The following is a 20110-nucleotide window of genomic DNA, read 5'->3' as shown; positions in this document are numbered from 1 at the left end:
TGCTTGCTTGGTGTGTGGTGAAAACCCTCACACATTTGGTCAGATAAGTGTTCTGTGTTGATTACTGTTGATTGAGAGGATACAAAAAGCACTTAGAGTTTGTGTGTGAGTTTTCCACACATCTGGTAAAAATGCACTGAATCCAGTAGCTTTTATGACAGAGTTCTACCAAATCTCCCAGAAACAAATATTAAATGTCTGATATATTTGTGGAATAAAATGAATGGACAAGGCTAGCATGAAATTGATACTAAAATCAGACAAAGATGTCACTCACAGGTCAATATCACTTATAAACATATATTCAGCAATCCTAAACAACTTAGCTGACAAAACCTAGAAGTATATTAAAAGGACAAATGTGTCTCCATTCCTTCAGATCTTTGCTCTGATGTCACCTATTGAAGGAACTGTGCATTGCTTGCTCTATTTAAACATTGCAGCCCTCCCTTGTAGTGCTCTAAGCCACCTCATCCTGTTCTATGTTTTATAACATAGCACGAATCAACTTCTAAAATATATTGTAAATATTTATTGTTTATTGTTTTCTCCCCTTGCTAAAATGTAAACACCAAAAGAGAAGGATTTTATTTTATTTTTTTCTGTTTTGTTCTATGATGTAAACCAAATACCTAGAATAGTTGGCACTTAGTATTTGTTGCAAAAATGAATAATTCTAAATTCAACATGGAATCCTGAATTGAAACCTGGAACAGGAAAGGATATTAGTGGAAAACTGGTGAAATTTGAATAAAGTCTGTAGTGGAGTTATTAGTGTTGTATGAGTGTTAATTTTTTAGTTTTGATTAATGTAACATGACTATGTAGGATGGTAACATTAGAGAAAGCTGGGTGAAATGTACATGGAAACTCTATATCTTGGCAACTCTTTTGCAAAGCTAAAATTATTTCAAAAGAAACATGAATTATATTTAATATTTTTCTGTGGAAAAATATTAAAATGAATTGATCCAAGGAATTCTAAAAGGCCTCAACATTTAAGAAATAAAATAAAATTTCTGTTCAAATGGCACCTTCTCTATGAGTCTTATCCTGACTACCCAATTTAAATTTATGGACAGCTCTGCTGCCCTCCAAATCCTACTTCCCTGCTCTGATCTTTTTTTTGCCACAGTACTTGTTAACTTCTAACACATTGTACAGTTAACCATTTACAATATTATGCTTCTGCTTGTTGTCTATTAATATTTCTTTGAGGACAGAGAGCTTTATTTTTGTTCATCAGTATACCTCAAGTGCCTAGAACAGTGCCTGGCATGAAATATTCCTTAATTATTTGTTGAATGAATAATAAATATGAACAATTTATGTTTAAAAAAACCCACAGCAAGTCATATGTTTGTGTGTGTGTGTGTTGTGTATGTGTGTTTGAGAGAAAGAGACAGAAAAGGAGAGAGAGGGAGAAAGAGAAGGGAGGGAAGAAGAGAAAATGAATAGGAAAAGATCTGGAAAAACCTGCTTATTGAAATACTTGTTGCTTTTCAGGATGGAACTAGTTATTAGCAGAGTGTTCATGGAAACGGGTCTAGGACTAGAGTGGGGCAAGCTAGACTCTTGGAAGTCCTCACTCTCAGTGGGTACTTGATGAACCAAGGAGGGAGTACCTCTATGAACTTGAGAGTAAATACCTCCTTACAGTTTGCATACTGTGTGTCTCTCTTGTTTCATCCTAGTTCCAAAACTTAAAGACTGTCTTTATTTTGAATTATAGGAAATTTTATAATTTCAGGTGTAATCTGTGTTAATTGTTTAATTTTTAAAAAAAATTCAGAGTTGAAAAAGGGAACAAAATAAATGAAAATTATTTTTAAGATCCTTTAATAATTACAAATAATTATCTTGTCTTTAAAATGAGAAATTAAAACTGAAGAATTACTAATTTTTCTGCATTCTCTTTAGGACCCAAGTTACTCCCTATTATCTGATGTTAAGTGTTGAGGAAAGCAAAATTTACTCTTTCAGGTCCTAAATGTAGTTTATTGCACTGAAGCAACAGTGCAGTCAGTAGATCCTAAAGCGGGAAGATATCAGTACCAGGATAATCTTGAAACTACAGAAATATTTCTTTGTTTAAGTATTTTTCTTTGTGATCTGAAGCTCACTTTTGAAGCATGGTCTTCTGAGTTCTACATACTTGATTTATGGTCATTACTTTGTTGCCCACCTAAAAGCACAGATTGCCATATATGTTACCCCTCAGCTCTTGGGTTTAGGGTTACATGCCACAGTGTTGGTGTCTGAATGATTTACTCTCCCACCCAGCTCAGTTAACTCACTGATGGGGCATGCCTTAGCACAGAAGGATTTGCTTCATTGGAGTACAAAAAGGTAATCATTTAACCTTGTGCAAAGAATGAAGGACTGGAGATCATTTGGTCATTTGTCTTTATGATCTAATTGTGTTTCTGTATGGTTAAAATGGAAATTATGATCTATTGCAGGAACATCAGGAAAGCATGCTGGGTAACACTATGCAGAGTGTGATTGCATTACTCAACAATCTTGTTACCTGCAAAGATTCAAATATGAAGCTACTTTATGAACAAGGTAAATGCTTCTTAGAATTAGTCTCTGATTCTGTTGAGTTTTGCCTATTTGTAAGTTTCCTCAACTTATATAGCAGAGTCTAGATGTATTCGAGTTGACAAGTCAAAATAGATATTTAAGAATCTATAAATAATAATAATATTACCAGCAAAAATTGGAAGTGGGGTTGGATAGGAATAGTTTCCCTAAATTAATTTGTTCTCTTTCATGGCACACTATTGACTTAAAGACTTATATACCTGCTTAAAGAGGATAAACCAAGAAATAGAAGTATAATCATAGTATTTAAACTGATTGCTACCTGTATTAGTCTGTTTTGTGTTGCTATCACGGAATACCTGAGACTGGGTAATTTATAACAAAAATAAGTTTATTTCCCAGAGACAGGGAAGTCCAGCATTGAGGGGCTATATCTGGTGGGGGTCTTCCCACTTGTTGGCACTCTGTAAAGTTTTGAGGCAATGCAGGGCATCACATGGTGAGAGGGCTGAATGTGCTGGCTCATGTCTCTCTTCCTCTTATAAAGCCACTGACATCCTACCCTGATGGCCTCATTTAATCCTCATTACCTCCCAAAGATCCTACCTCTCAAATACCATAGTTGAATTTTCCACCCTCTTAATGTAATTACAGTGAGGATCACTTTTCAGCATTAGTTTTGGAAACCATAAACATTGAAATTATAACACTACCAGTCAAAATAAAAACAAATATGGCCAACAGCACCTTGGAAAATGAGGTTGGATGGGTTGACAGTGGTTTGCTAGGCATCTTATGCATAACTTTACTGTTACAGTTTTTAAGATTATGTGCAGTCACACGGCATTTAGTGACACGGATATACAATATTCTGATAAATACGTCCTCAGGTATTTTCATCCTTGTGTGAACACCGTAGAGTGTACTTACACAAACCTAGATGGTGTAGCCTATTCTACACCTAGACTCTATGGTATAGCCTATTGCTCCTAGGCTACAAACCTGTTCAGCATGTTACTTTACTGAATACTGTAGACAGTTGCAACACAATGTTATTTGTGAATCTAGACATATCTGAACATAAAAAAATGCACAGTAAACACATGGTATAAAAGTTAAAAATAGTACACCTGTATAGAGCACTTGCCATGAATGGAACTTGCAGGAATGGAAGTTGCTCTTGATATGTCAATAGGTGATGAGTGAATGTGATGCTCTAGGACATTACTGTACATTACTGTAGACTTTATAAACACTGTATGCTTAGGCTTTGCCAAATTTATAAAAAGTATTTAATAAAAATAAAAATAATAGATTAACATTGGGCCGGGTGTGGTGGCTTAAGCCTGTAATCCCAGCACTTTGGGAGGCCGAGGTGAGGGAATTGCCTGAGTCCTTGGGTTTGAGAATAGCCTCGGCAACTTGGTGAAAGCTCATTTCTACAATCCATCAAATAATTAGCTGGGCATAGTAGCGCTTACCTGTAGTTCCACCTACTTGGAAGGCTGAGGCAGAAGGATCGCCTGAGCCCAGCAGGTCGATGCTGGGGTTCCTGTGAGCGTGCCACTGCACTCTAGTCTGACTGATGGAGTGAGACTCCAACTCAAAAAAAAAAAAAAAAAGGATTAACTTTGACTTACTTTACTTTTTTATTTTATAAACTTTTACATTTTTAATTTTTTTCTAATAGTTTAGAACAGAAACACATTATACAGCTTTATATATTTATTCTATATGCTTTTTTCTATTAAATATTTTTACTTTTAAAGCTTTTTAAGTTAAAAACAAAGACACAAACAAACACATTAGCCTAGGTCTTTACAAGGTCAGAATCATCAAGATGTCACTAGGCTATAGGAATTATTTAACTCCGTCATTATCTTATGGAACCACCATCATATATCCTGTCTGTCGTTGACCAAAAAGTCATTATGCATTATGTAACTATATGCAGTGTGTAACTGTATACTACTTTTATGTTGATAAAATAAAAGCTTTCATTTGGAATTGCCCACAAAGATAAGACATGGACATTAGAATCTGTCACTGAATAAAATTATTCAAGTCATTTTTCCCATCAAGAATTTAGAGTTCTATTTCAGTGTGGTCATTATACTTAAATGTTAGCAATATATTTTTTCTCCACTAAGGAAAAAATATGTGCTTACTCCCAGTGATAAATATTGCCAGCATTTGTGAGGCTTGATACACAGAGATATTTAATCTTTTACACAGCAGCATCCTATTCTGTGTTATGGATAAAGCATAATTTATTTAGCCAGGGTTCTAAATGATCAGTATGTGCTGTCTCTAGTATTTTGCTATTGTGGACAATTCTGCAGTGAATAACCTTATATGTACATACTTTCACATGACAGCAGGACTATCTGTGGGATAGATTTTGGGGATTCAAATTGTTCAATCAAAGGGCATATATATTTGTAGTTGTAGCTATTGCAGAGTTGCTCTAAGTGATGTGCCAATTTATATTTCCACCAAACCACACAAGATTGCTTGTCTTTGGATCTAAGAGCATGTTATGCTTCCCCATTGGTTCAATACTTTTTTGTGTGTTCTTCAGAGATGTTTTGCAATTTCCTTTATTTAGGCCCTGTGTATTTCTTGTTAAGTTTATCTCGTCCTAGCTGTTTTATCTTTTTTGCTAATTATTAGAAATGAGGAATTTTCTGCTGTTATATCTTCCAATTTGTTTTTTAAAATATGTTTGAAAGTTTTTGATTTCTATATATTAGTTTTGTACCCAAGTTAAAATTTTAATTGTTTTCAATATTAGTAGCTTTTAGGTAATTCTCCTAGTTTTCCATTTATATAATCATAATAATTATTAACAAAGATAGTTTTCTTTCCAGTTTTTATAATGCTACTTTTTCCAACTCTTGTCTAGTTACAAGATTCAAATAATGAGATAGAGTGTACCTTGGATTTTTCTCTTTTTTTCTGGTCAAGGTGGTACTCGTCTATTTTAATTTTATCTTTTTTTTTTTTTTTTTTGTAAATAACTTTTGTCAAATGCCTTTTTGACTTCTATGGAGATGATCAAATGATTTTTCTTAAATGTATTCATGTAATGGATTATACTTAAGAAGTTACCTAATACTGAATCCATTCTAGTGTTTGAGTCAGTAACCATACTTAATTATGATATATTGCTCTTTAGTTGTTCTACTTTAGTTCTTTGCTAGCACTTTATTCAGGATTTTTCATTGCCATTCATTAGTGTGATTGGTCTGTAATTTTGTTTGTTGGTTTTCAATGGGAGAAGTACATTCTTTGCCAGATTTTGGTATTAATGCCATCTTGCTGCATTTTTTAAAAAACAGATTCCCCCCTGCCCCCCTTCTGTACTTCTAAAACAATTCAAGTACCATTGGAATTATGTAGTCCTTAAAAGTTTGGTAGAATTTTCTTGTGAAGTCATCTAACTGATGGTATCTTTGCAAGGTATGGCAGCAGTGGAAGTTCTTTGATACCTCTCTCTATTTCTATAGTGATAATTAAACTTTTTGTATTTTGAGTCAGTTGTAGTAGACTATATTTGCCTAGAAAATTTTAATTTCATACTTAAAATCTTTTTTCAAAGAGTTGGGCAAAACAGGTTCTCATAAATCTTTTATTTTCTTAGGTTTTGGAAGTTATCTCCCTGTTACCATTTCTTATATTATAGATTTATACTTTTGCATTTTTATTGAGTAGTTAAGATAGTGGTTTTTATAGTGTGTGTGTGTGTGTGTGTGTGTGTGTGTGTGTGTGTGTGTGTGTGTCTTTTTTTCAAACAAGATTTGGTGTTTACTTACTAGTTCTACTTTTTAAAAAAGTTAGTTTCTAATTTTACTATTAATTCTTTGTGCCTTTCATGAATTTGGTTTTTCATTCTTTTTCTAAGCTTTTGAGTAAGATGCTAAACTCTGATACTATGAATTTTTTTTTTTTTTTGAGTTGGAGTCTCACTCTGTTGCCCAGACTGGAGTGCAGTGGCTGCTCCCGGCCACTGCAGCCTCGCCTGCTGGGCTCCAGCGATCCTTCCACCTCAGCCTTCCGAGTAGCCGGAATTACAGGCATGCGTTACCACGCCCGGCTGATTTTTTGATTTATTGTAGAGATGAGGTCTCGCTGCCCAGGAGTATTACCTTGTTTGTACCTTTCTCAGAGATTCTGATATGTAGTGCTTTGATCATTTTTCTTTCCACATATATTTCAATTTTGGTTTATGCTCCCTTATTGAGGCAAGAGTTGTTTAGGAGTGAAAGTATATTTTTAAAGGTGAATAGGGCTTTTTGCTTTATTAATTTTATTTTTTAGTTTTTAAAATTTATTTTTTATTGGTACATAATATTCACACAAATTTGTGGAGTGCAGTTGTTAGTTTGATACATCATAGAATGTGTAATGATCAAATCAGAGTATTTAGGATAGCCATCACCTTGAACATTTGTCATTTATTTTAAATCTTTTGTTTCAAATCTTCTGTTTTACCTACTTTGAAATGTACAATATATTGTTGTTAACTATATTCACCTACAACACTGTCAAACACTAGAATTTATTCCTTCTATCTAACTGTATGCTTGTACCATTAGTTAATTTTATTCCTCTTTTCATTCCTCCCTGACCCTTTCCAACCCTTGGTAACTATTATTATTATTTTCTCTACCTCATAAGATCAACATTTTTACTCCCACTTATGAGTGAGAATATGGGATTTCTGTCTTTCTATGCCTAGTTTATTTTACTTGACATAGTGACCTCTATTTCTTTCTTTTTTTTTTTAATTTTAAAATTGTGGAGTACAATTCAGGGTTAGGTATACAAATATTCATTGTGTAGTTACCCTTGTTGATGAGGTGTGTCCCCCAATTCCCCAGGCAGGTATTGACTACTGTCAATCCTACCTCCCCAGTCCCCCCCAACCCCCAGCAGTTTCCCGCTACTGTCAATCCTTTTCCTATAGTATTATGGTAGTTGTTCAAGGTCCACTTATGAGTGAGAACATGTGATACTCAGTTCTTTGTTTCTGTGAAAGATCACTCAGCAGTATAGACTCTAATTCCATTCAGGTTTTTGCTTTATTAATTTTATTTTATGAAAAGTTCATGATTTTTTCTTCTGCAAAGTTCATGATTTTTTCTTCTTTATGGCTGTGTAATATTCCATTGTGTATATGTACCACATTTAAAAAAATCCAATCCTCTTTTGATGGGCGGCATGGTTGGTTCCATATTCTTGCTATTGTAAACAATGTGTGATAAACATACATGTGCAGGTATCTTTTTTATAGAGTGATTTGAGTTCTTCTGGGTATATTCCCAGTAGGGGGATTGCAGGGTCATATGGAAGGAATGACCTCCATTTCTACTGATGTTGCTGCAAGTGACAGAATTTCATCAATTTTTATAACTAAATAGTATTCCATTTTTTATATACCTCAAATTTGTGGAGCACATGTGTTATTCTGATACATCATAGAATGTGTAATGTGTAATTTTCTTTATCCATTTATTCATTAATGGACATTTAGGTTGTTTCATATCTTAGCTATTGTGAATAGTACTATAATAAATGTGGGGTTGCAGGTATCCCTTTGGATAAATACCTAGTAGTGGGATTGCTGGATCATATGGTAGTTCTATTTTAGTTTTTAAAGAAATATTCATACTATTTCCATATTGGCTGTATTAATTTACATTCCCGCCTAAAGTGTATAAGATTTCCATTTTATCCACATCCTCTCCAGCATCTTTTATTTTTTGACTTTTGATAATAGCCATGTTAATTGGGGTAAGATAGTATCTCATGTGATTGTGATTTGCGCTTTCCTGATGGTTAATGTTGTTGAGCATTTTTTCATATACTTGTTGTCTTTTAAGAAATGTTCAGATCCTTTGCCTACTTTTTGATGGGATTGCTATATAGATATATATATAAACATACATACACACATATATACCATTATAATATATATTATATAATTTTACTATTATATATATTTTTATATATGTATTTTACTGTTGAGAAGTTTGAGTTTCTTGTATATTCTGGAAGTTAGCCCCTTATCAGCTGAATAGTTTATAAATATTTTCTCCCATATAAGAGATTGTCTCTTACTCTTTATTTTTCCTTTGCTGTGCAGAAGCTTTTTAGTTTAATGTGATCCCATTTTCCTATTTTTATTTTTGTGGCCTGTGATTTTGAGGTCTCAGCCATAAAATTTTTGCTTCGACCAATGTCCTGAAATGTCTCCCCTAGGTTTTCTTCTACTAGTGTTGTGGTTTTAGATTTGTATTTAAGTTATTAGTCCCTCTTGAGTTGATTTTTATAAATGGTGAGAGATAGTGGTCCAATTTCATTCTTCTGTGCATGGATATTCAATGTTTCCAGCACCATTTTTTGAAGAGGGTATACTTTCCCCAGTGTATACTCTTGGCATCATCAGTTTGCTGTAAATACTTGAATTTACTCCCAGGTTCTCTATTCTGTTCCATTGGTCTGTGGTCTGCTTTTATATCAATACTATGTTGGTTTGGTTATTATGGCCTGGTAAAATATTTTGAAGTCAGGTAGTGTGAAGCTTCCAGCTTTATTCTTATTGCTCAGGATTGTTTTGGCTATTTGGGGTTTTTTTTTCCCCCAGTTCCATACAAATTTTAGGATTTTTTTTCTATTTCAGTTAAAAATGATTTTGGTACTTTGATAGGAATTGCATTGAATCTGTAGATTATTTTGGGCAGTATGATCATTTTAATAATACTAATTCTTTTGATACATGAGCTTGGGATATCTTTTCTTTCTTTCTTTCTTTTTTTTTGTCAATGTATTTTAGTTTTCCTAGTAGAAGTCTTTATCTTCCTTGGTTAAGTTTATTCCTAGCTGTTAAATTAAACTAATTAATTAATTTATATATTCAAGGGCTAAATGTGCAGGTTTGTTACATAGTATATTGCATAATGGTGAGGCTTGAGCTTCTAGTATTTTATTTTTTAACTATAATAGATGAGTTTGCCCTCTTGATTTTCTTCTCAGCTAGTTCCTTATTGGTATATAGGAATGCTGCTGATTTTTGTATGTTGGCTTTGTATCCTGCAACCTTTCTGAATTTACCTGATCTAAGAGGATTTTTTGATGGGGTCTTTAGGTTTTTCTAGATTTAAGATTATATTAGTAGCAAAGGGGGACAGTTTGACTTCCTTTTTTGCAATTTGGATGCCTTTTATTTCTTTCTCTTGCCTAATTGCTCTGGTTAGGTGTTCCAGTACTGTGTTGAATAAGAGTGGTAAAAGTGAGCATCCTTATTTTGTTCCTGTTCTTAGAAGGCTTTAAGTTTCTCCCCATTGAGTATGTTAGCTGCGGTCTTGTTATATATTGCCTTTATTATGTTGAGGTATGTTTTTTCAATGCCTATTTTGTTGAGATTTTTTAAATCATGAAGGGATATGCTGAATTGTATCAAATGCTTTTTCTGCATCTATTGAGGTAATCGTGTGGTTTTTATCCTTCATCCTGTTGATGTGATGTAGCACATTGATTGATTTGCATATGTTGAACCATCCTTACATCCCTGGAATAAATCCTACTTGATCATGGTGTATTATCTTTTTGATATGCTGTTGGATGTAGTTTCCAGTGCTTTGTTGATGATTTTTGCCTCTGTGTTTATCAGAGATAATGGCCTGTGGTTTTCTTTTTCTTTCCATTTTTTAAAATTGTGTTTTTGTCTGATTTGGGAATCAGGGTAATTCTGGACTTGTAGAATAAGTTACAGAAAATTTTCTCCTCTTCAATTGTTAGGATAGTTTGAGGAAAGTTGGCATTAATTCTTCTTTGAAGTTTGATAGCATTTGGCAGTGAAGCCATCTAGTCCTGGACTTTTCATTGTAGGGTTTATTTTCTATTACTGATTCAATCTCATTACTTATTGTTGGGTCTTTTTGGGTTTTCTGTTCCTTCCTGATTCAATCTCGGTAGGTTGTGTTCAGGAATTTATCCATTTCCTTTACATTTGTCAGTTTGTTAGTGTATAGATGTTCATAATAGTCTCTGACACTCTTTCTGTGGTATCAGTTGTGATGTCTGCTTTTTCATTTGTGATTTTTAAAAAAATTTGGATCGTCTCGCTTTTTTCTCAGTGTAGCTAATGGTTTATAGATTTTATTTTTTGAAAAACCAACTTTCTTTTCATTGATCTTTTTAATTACATTTTCATCTCAATTTCAGTTAGTTATGTCTGATTTTATTTTTTCTTTCCTTTTACTGCTGTTTGGTTTGATTTGTTCTTGCCTTTTTAGCTTCTTGAGGTACATTACTAGATTGTTTACTTGAAATCTTTTTACTTTTTGATGGAAACTTTTATTGATATAAACTTCCCACTTAGCACTGTTTTTGCTGTATCCCATAGGTTTTGGTATGTTGTGTTTAGATTTTCATTTGTTTCAATAACTCTTTTGATTTATTTTCTAATTTTTTCATTGACCCAGTGGTCATCCAGGAACATGTTATTTAATTTTTGTGTTTAGTACAGTTTTAAAAGTTTCTCTTATTATTGATTTCTCATTTTATTTCAATGAGAAAATACTTGATATGATTTTAAAAAATTTGTTGAGACTTTTTGTTGACTATCATGTAGTATATCCTGGAGAATAGTCCATGAGTTAGTGAGAAGAATGTATTCAATATAGCTATTGCATAAAATGTTCTGTAAATGTATACTAGGTTCTTAGGTCTATTTGGTTTATACTGCAGTTTAAATCTTATATGGTTTTCTTTCTTTCTTTTTTTTCTTTTCTCCTCCCTCCCTCCCTCCCTCCCTCCCTCCCTCCCTTCCTTCCTTCCTTCCTTCCTTCCTTCCTTCCTTCCTTCCTTCTTTCCTCCCTTCCCCTCTCCTCCCTTTTTCTGGTTTCTGTCTAGATGATCTGTCTAATGCTGAGAATAAGGTGTTGAAGTCCCCAACTATTATTGTATTGTTGGCTATTTATCCCTTTAGATCTAATATTTGTGTTACATATCTGGGTGCTCTGGTGTTGGGTGCATACATATTTAGAGTTGTTATATCCTCTTGCAAAATTGATTGCTTTATCATTATATAATGACCTTTGTCTCTTTTTTACTATTTTTTCTTGCTGTTTGTTTTATCTGTTATAAGTATAACCATTCCTGCTTGCTTTTGGTATTTATTTATGTGAAATGCCTTTTCTAGCCCTTCACTTTTAGTTTATATGTATCTTTACAGATGAAGTGAGTTTCTTGTAGAAAGTATATCATTGGGGCATTAAAAAAATCCATTCAACCTGCCTGTATCTTTTAAGTGGGGAATTTAATCCATTTATGTTCAAAGTTATTACTAGGCCAGGCTTGGTGGCTCAGCCTGTAAACTTTGGTAGGCCAAGGCAAGTGGATTGCCTGAGACCACGGGTTCGAGACCAGCATGAGCAACTTGGTGAGACCTCGTCTCTATAATAAATTTAAAAAAATTAGCTGTTCATGGTAGTGCGTGCATGTAGTTCTGGCTACTTGGAAGGCTGAGGCAGAAGGATCACCGGAGACTTGCAGGTTGATGCTGGGGTGGCCGTGAGTGTGCTACTGCACTCCAGTCTGGGTGACAGAGTGAGACTTCAACTCAAACAAACAAACAAACAAACAAATAAAAAGTCATTAATGATAGGTAGGACTTATTCCTGTCATTTGTTGTTTATCTTCTGGTTGTTTTGTATATCCTTTGTTTCTTTATTTATGTTAGTATTTATCATTGTGGTTTGGCAGCTTTATGTTGTGCTAACATTTGAGTCATTTCTTTTTCTCTTTTTTATGTCTCTATCAGTGAATTTTATACTTTTACTTGTTTTCCTGATGGTAGACATTGTCCTTTCCCAACCCTTATGTATTTCTTTTAGGGTCAGTCTAGTGAGGATGAGTTCTTTCAGATTTTGCTTATCTGCTAAAGACTTTAATAAAGACTTTATTTTTCCTTCATTTTGAATAATAGCTTTGTTTGGTATAGTATTCTTGGCTGGCTAGACTTTTCCCCCCAGCCTTTGAATACCTGTATATTATTCCATTCTCTTCTTACCTATAGGGTTTCTGCTGAGAAATCTGCTATTAGTATGTATGGTGGACGTTTCATTATATGTGACTTGACTTTTTTTGTTGTTGCTGTTTTTAGAATTCCTTCTTTGTCTTGACTTTTGACAGTTTGTAATTTGCCTTGGAGAATACCTTTTGGCTTATATCTATTTAGGACTGTCTGAGCCCTTATATGGATGCCTAAATCTCTTGCAAGACTTGGGAATTCTTTAGCTATTATTTCATTAAATAGATTTTCTATGCCATTGTCTATTTCTTCTACTTCTGGAAGACCCCAAATTTGAATATTTGCCTTCTTTATGTTGTCTGATATATCATGTTTGATATTTCATGTAGGCTTTCTTCATTCCTTTTTATTCTTTTTTTTCTTTTTGGACTGACTTATTTAAAAGACCGGTCTTTAAGTTCTAAAATTATGTCTTCTGATTGACATAGTCTATTTTTGAAGCTCCTGATTGTATTTTTATTTCATTTCTTGAATTCTCCAGTTCCAGTTTTCTAGTTGTTTTTTTACTGCTAGCTAACTCTTTCATAAAATTCTCATTCAGATCATGAATTGTTATCCTAATTTCTTTGTATTGTTTATCTATATTCTCTTGTACTTTACAAAGCCTCTTTAATATCATTAGTTTGAATTTACTTGAATTCTTTTTCATGCGTTTCATAGGTTTATTTTTTGTTGGAAGGTATCATGTTTTCTTGCTTTGTCGCATTTCTTGTGTACTTATGCTGATTTCTTCACATCTTGTATTATAGTTGCTTCTTCTAATTTTTAAAATTTGCTTTTGAAGGGGAAGACTTTTTCTTTAGTTGTATCTATAATGTTGATTGGATAGGACACTTCAGCTTTGATTCTAGTTCATACAGTGTTGTAGTCTCCATATGATTTCTTCAGCTGCTGTCAGCATCTGTGGTATCTGATTTCTCTCATTGCTAGTGGGGGCTCTAATCAGACTTTGCTAGGGATTGGGATGCCAGGTGTGCTAGTCTTTGAACCCCCCCCCCCCAGCATGTTGGCTCTGGTAGGCTTAGGGTACTTGTTTTCAGGTCCACTGGGTACCATACATAGGCACCAGTATTAGCAGGTCCAGGTGAGCCACTTTGTAGGCCTCCAAGTGACTTGTTCAGATGCTGGCAGTGGCAGTGGCAGGTGGGGCAGGTGGGCAGGTCCTTAGGCCCTTGGGTAGTGTATGTGGTATTAGCACTGACATTAGCTGTGGCAGGCCAACTCTTGGACTCTCACATGGCACATGCTGGTGTTAGCAGCGGCAGTGATGTTCTGACAGGCCAGGCCTCAGGTCTTAAAGTGATACGTGTGGATGGGTGAGGTGATCCCCGGATCCCCGGACAGCATGCTTGGGTGTTGGCAGCAGGTAGGCTGTGTCTTCTCAGACCTTCTGATATTATGCACACTTGTCCAGAGAGACAGATGGGCAGGGCTATTAACAGGTAGGCCCTTTGGCTGTGTGCTCAGGCCCTGGGGTGAGGGTGGTCTTCTGATAGTGTGCATGTATGCCTTGGGCAGCATACCTGGTGAGATGAGATGATCCCCAGACCACCAGAAAATGTGCTTGAGCGCAAGAGGGTGACACTAGGCAGGGTGGGCCTGTCCCTAGACTTCCCAATGGATACAGGGTGTGGTGAATATGGTGGAGCTTTCCTCATGTTTCTGGATGGTGTACTTGGGGGTCAGCAGCAGGGGGCTGGAGGAACTTTTTCTCAAGCCCTTGGACAGTGTTTTCACAGGCAAATACTCAGGCCAGTTGAAGGTGTATGGAAGTGGGCAGAAGCCCTGCTGTTGTAGGGGATGGGGGGAAGGATTGCTGTAAGTGGCAATGGTCCCAGGCATGCGGCTCAGGCCTCAGGCTCTGGGGAGCACATGATTTGACTCCTTTATCCAAGGATCATCATCCCTAGTGCGCTGCACTTCCCTTTCCTCTGGGTTTAGGACACTGCATGGATTAGAGTGCTGGGACCCAGCCACGCTGCTGGTTTAAGCCATCATTGCACCACTACAGCCTTCTAGGTGGATGCTGGAGAATGTGAGCAGGGACCCAGGTTTGTAGAGATTCATGGGCTGTTGGGCCCCAGGGTAGAATGCAATCTGGTTCAGGCTAGGCTCTCAAAATGCTGTCCTGTGGCTGCTTGAGCCTTGGGGAGTGTGTGAGATCCAATGTGAAGTCCTTCTCTGGAATGGTGCCATTGCCCAGACTCTAGGCAGGTCCCTCTACTTGTCTTAGAGCTCTTGAGAACCAAGGGACTCTTCCATGGCTAGGGCTTCAAGAATCCATAGTGGGAATGTGAACCAGTGGCGACTTCTCACTTACCCTTTTCCCACACTGGGAAGCCTCTCTAGACTCTTTGGTGATCCTGACCAGGCAGCAGTGACTGCCTTACTTCCCCCTCCTTCTGTGCTTCGGATGCTCCCTGTCATTTCCCTGTGAATTCCAGTCAGTGTACTCTCAGGTGCTCTAATAGACTTGTGATTACACCCTCACGATTTTGGTCTTTTTTTATGGAGGAGGGAAGTGCCAGGTGCCTCTAATCAGCCATCTTGAAACCCTCCCAGATATTTCTAGTTTTATTGCCCTATGATCAGCAAATGATGAGAGTACTATTTCTACTTTTTAAAATTTATTAAGGTTACCTCCAACCTACTCTGTGTTCAATTTTTATGATTTATTTTGTGCTCCTGAAAAAGTACATATTGGCTTTCTCCTCTGACAATGACTAGTAGTAACATGCCCTCCCACAGTCAGTGACAGTAAAATTCAACAAAATATGTGAAACAACTGTTTTCAAGTAACCTGAAAACTGAAGCTAAAATCTTGAAAGTGTTCAGAGAAAAATCACTCATTACATAAAGGGAGGTGTGCAGAATGAATGATGACTGACCTCTTATCAGAAGCAGTGGAGTCTTGGAGGAAAAAAAATGTCTTTTAATATAAGTGCAATAGGGCCACGGACTTTGAGAGAAGAGAAACACGTGAGGTGAACCTTGTGTTCACTCTGTTGTTTTGTTTTGTTTTCTTTTTTGCCTGGGGAGGGAAGTAGAGTATAAGTATAATGCAGAGAGCTTGCTGAGTTTGGGAGAAATGGATCAGTGTTTAGCGATGTCAACTAGTGAGGATTCAAAATGAGTTGCACAGTGGGATAGAGCCCAGAAATCTACATGGAGGTTTTCCACAGGTTTTTGGTGAGTGCTGTATAGTACATGCACAGAGCAAGATTTTGTTAGACCTAGCAGATGGCAGAACAGATACCATAAGGCTGAGAGCTAACTTACATTATGATGAACAGTGATTAAAGATGTTGGACCCTAACCCTAACCCTAACCTAACTCTAACCCTGAGTAAAGTTAGATTAGCCAAAAATTAAGGGCTACTCTAAACCTGCTTTAGAGTATGGACCTTTTTCTAAAGTAAGGGCTAAATCTTTGGCCTAAGACCTTTGCTAACAAAGAATAAAACATAATTTGGGGATCAAAAGATGCATGACAAATTCAACTTCCTGCCAAAACAAAAGTCAAAATTCAATACTGCTTAAAAGAAGACAATATAATCCAGATTCCTCAACATATTATTCATAATGACTAGCATATAACCAAAACTCAGGAGACATAAGAAGAAGTTGAAGAATGTGGACAATAATAATAATATTCATCATTATCGTCATCATAAAAATGTCAGTTGAAACAGAATGCAAGATTACCCAGATGTTGAAATTAACAAGCCAGAATTTTAAAACAACTATTGTAATTATATTCAAGGCCAAAAAGAAAAGATGGTGATAATATGTGAAGAGGTAAGGAATCTCCTCAGAGAAATAGAATCTATAAAAAAAAGAACCACATAGAAATCTGGAACCAGAAAGTACAATATCTAAAATAAAAAATTCCTTAGCTGGACTTCCTGGTAGATTCAAACTGTGGAGAAAAGGATTGTGAGCTTGTAAGATTGACTGAAATTTTCCCATCTGAAAAACAAAGAGAAAAAAAATGAAAAGAGTGTCTGTGGCCTGTAGGACAATTTCACATATTCTGATATATGTATACTTGGAATCCTAGAAACAGAAGGAAGAGAAAGGGGCTGAAAAAGAATTTAACCCTTTGCTCTCAGAGACATCTCACAGATCACCTACCAGCAACTCAACTGTACTTTTTAATGAAATAGTGAAAGTGAATAATTTCATATTAAATAGTATAGCATTGGAACCAATTATTTTATTGTAATAATATTATACTTATAATGGAATGGTGTAATTGAGAAACTTATTTTTGACAAAAAAATCAAAATTTTACATCCTACATTTTTCTAATGTATGGTAATGTGAAATGGTCACCAACACGCATTGCGGGTTCATTGTTACATGCTGAGCAATAATAATTTGTTTGACATCTTCTACCTGGTGTTTTTCTATTTGAGCAGACAATGAAGTTTTGTTTTCTTCCTCCCATATTAATAATATGTAATTTATTGTCCAATCTGTTGCGTGAAGAAGATGTGGAAGGATGTACTCGTGATTCCTGAAAAACCACTTCTCAACTGATGGATCATATCTCAGTATATATTCCATCTCTTTATTTGCTTTTTCTTGCTATTTGAATGGAAAACTTCAAGGATACATAGTTTTGAAAAATTTGTACTTGCATAAGTTTGTCCTATATAATCACCAGCAGTCTCTTCATGTTTCCTGAGAGGTGACATCTGAGTGGTTTGCTAGATTTATGATATTCCCTTAGAGGAGCCAGCTGAGTGCAAAGGGTTACAGAAATAATGATTAAAAGATTCCCAAATTCAGTGAAACATATTTGTCTACAGATTCAAAAAGATAAAAAAAAAAACCTTGTAAGATTAAAAAACAAACAAGACCCACCCAAGCAGAAAATAGTCAAACTTCTGAAAATTGAAGATAAAATATTGATAGTAGTCATAGAAAAATGACATATTGCATAAAAGGGAATGAACAATACAAATGATAGCTGACCTCTTGTCAGAAACCATGGGCAAAAAGAGTGAGAAAAAAATATTTTTAAATAACCAGAAGAATAAAAGTGGCCAATATAGATTTTATGTGTAGCGAAAATATCTTTTAAAATGAGGTCAAAATAAGGACATTTCATATAAATGAAAGCTAAGAAAATTTATTGCCAGTAGGCCTATTTTACAAGAAATACTAAATTAAGTTTTTCAGGCTAAAGGGAAGAGATACCAGATGAAAACTCAAAGTTAAATTTACAGTGTGTGCACAAGAACGAGAAATACAAGTGTGATTAAACATAAAAGAGTTTTTTATTTAATAGAAAACAGACTAGGCAGGCTTCCAAAATGGTGAATTGGGGACCTCCATAAGTCTGCCCCACCATAAAAACAACAGAAACACTGGGAAAATTGTGAAAATAAACTTTCAGAATTCTGGAAATTACCAAAATACCAGTCTTTGCAAAAAATATAAGGGATGTTTATTCAAGAAAACCTGATGAGTCTCAATAAGAACAGAAATGTTATAACATTGTAACTTAATTGGATCCCATCTGCTCTTTCCCAACTGCATGGTAGCCTTTAAAATCACCAACTTTACAAACATTGTAGCTGTGAAAACCAGCAGACTTGAAACTTTTGGAGTAAGTCACTTGGTTATGGAACTCCCCAAAAAGATTTGTTTTCAGTGCATTGCCACAATTTCACTTGTCTCTCACCTCCCTGAAAAAAGACCTACTCATAGGTCATTGTCATTATTTGACTTAATTTGGCGCTCATATTGAAGGAAAAAGCCTGGCTATGTACTACATTGTGTTCTCTAGCCCCTATTGATTCTGTCTTTTCCACATACTAAATACACTGTCCTAATATTCCTCCAAATCTTACCTTATTGCAGGAATAGCTTCAGGCTTCATAACAAGGATATTGTCACTTAAATTAAGTCTATATATACATGAAACTCCTTGGGTGCACTTCTCTAGGTGCAGCTCCTGGAGTACTGTTCCTTTCAGTCTCAAAGACTTGTGAACTAATCTGCCCCTCCACAATCCGGGACTTCAATGATGAAACACAGAAAGTTCACAATTGATACTCTCATTTTAAAAAAGAGAAAATCAGAAGGCACTGATTTATGGCTATACGAAACCTTAGTGGGCACATTTCCTCAGTTATCTTTGCTCCAGGAAAAAATATTTCTTTCTTTGAGCAAAATTTTGCTCCCTGGGAATGCTTCTCTGTGGCTCTTGCCTCTACTGTCTGCATCATTCTTTTTTTTCCATAGGAGTGGATCATGTTTGTAGCTTATTTCTATCCATGAAGTTTGGGAGGCTCTGCGACCTCTTTGAATTCCGAAATAATTGTCCGTGTCTTTTTTATTCCAAGCTGGAGGTGCTTCTGATGGTACAATTCAATTAAAAACTTTGTTTCTTGTAAATCATCTGTGTTCGTTCCATTAAACAAAAAGCTCACCTATGAATCCCTTCAAAACATTCTGCTCTCTAACTTTGGCTGGGATTCAGGATACTGTGGAATAATGCCCTTCTGATTCTTGGTAGCCCTGTTGGCTAGCTGAGATAGTGAATGAGGAGACAGATGTCTAACATTGAGCTTACAGAAGTTTGCAGCTACTGGCCCATGAAAGCATGGGATTGTGTGACTAAGGTGGGATGGAGGACATAAATCTTAGAGAACAAGAGCTTGGGGAATTGAGATGTCAGGCATAGAAGGATAATCTATATGGTGATCTAGGAGGCTTCTCAAGTCTTATGTTCGATGGATTGTTAGAGGTGGAGTACCAGAGAAACTGCAGGTGGATTTACCATGAAGCTGATGAAGCTTATGTATCAGCGGCCCTTGTTTACACAGGAGCAATTTTACACTTATGCTTTTGTTTTCTTCTTTTTATAGTTCCTCCTTCCTCCCTGACTATATACACTTTAGTTCTCACAAAACTTGGACACGTTCGAGGTTTCATGGAGTGAAGTACAAATTACAAAAATAATCGTGACATGAGTAGTGTTAGAGGGGGTAGCAGTGTGCTTTAGGGAATAGGGGGAGGAATTTAGCAATCAGGATAATGGCAACTCGGAAGCAACAAGTAGGTAATACAGACTGGCGATCTGAAATTTGGTAAACTATGGTTTGCTGCTAGCTGCTAACTTTCATAAATAAAGCTTTGTTGGAACATAGACATGCCCATTAATTTGTATATTGGCTGTTTTTTTTTTCTATAATGGCAGTATTAAGTAGTTGAGACAAAGACTGCATGGCCCACAAAGCCTAAAATACAGTTGACTGTTGAACAACTTGGGTTTGAACTGCATGGGTCCACTTATATGTGAATTTGTTTCAATAAATAGATTGGAAAATGTTTTTTGGAGATTTATAAAAACTTGAAGATGAACCATGTAGTCTAGGAATATCAAAACAATTAAGAAAAAATTAGGAATTTTATGAATGCATAAAATGTATGTGTAGATACTAGTATATTT

At 35.6% G+C, this 20110-nt stretch overlaps 1 protein-coding gene across 1 annotated transcript in view; it reads left to right on the top strand.

Moving 5' to 3' along the window:
- LOC103256010 (serine/threonine-protein kinase ULK4-like) overlaps nucleotides 1-20110 on the top strand; it is a gene marked incomplete at both ends in the record, with an annotated part of 171121 nt that overhangs the window by 82173 nt on the left and 68838 nt on the right. Inside the window, one exon of the mRNA XM_021710388.1 lies at nucleotides 2463-2568. Coding sequence (XP_021566063.1) covers nucleotides 2463-2568 — 106 coding nt within the window. The remainder of the gene's footprint in view (nucleotides 1-2462; nucleotides 2569-20110) is intronic.

The sequence above is a fragment of the Carlito syrichta genome, unplaced genomic scaffold (genome assembly GCF_000164805.1).
Source record: "Carlito syrichta isolate Samal-C Ts95f unplaced genomic scaffold, Tarsius_syrichta-2.0.1 Scaffold288837, whole genome shotgun sequence".
NCBI lineage: Eukaryota > Metazoa > Chordata > Mammalia > Primates > Tarsiidae > Carlito > Carlito syrichta.
Note: the sequence above shows the minus strand (reverse complement) of the source record. Positions and strands in the feature narration are given on the sequence as shown.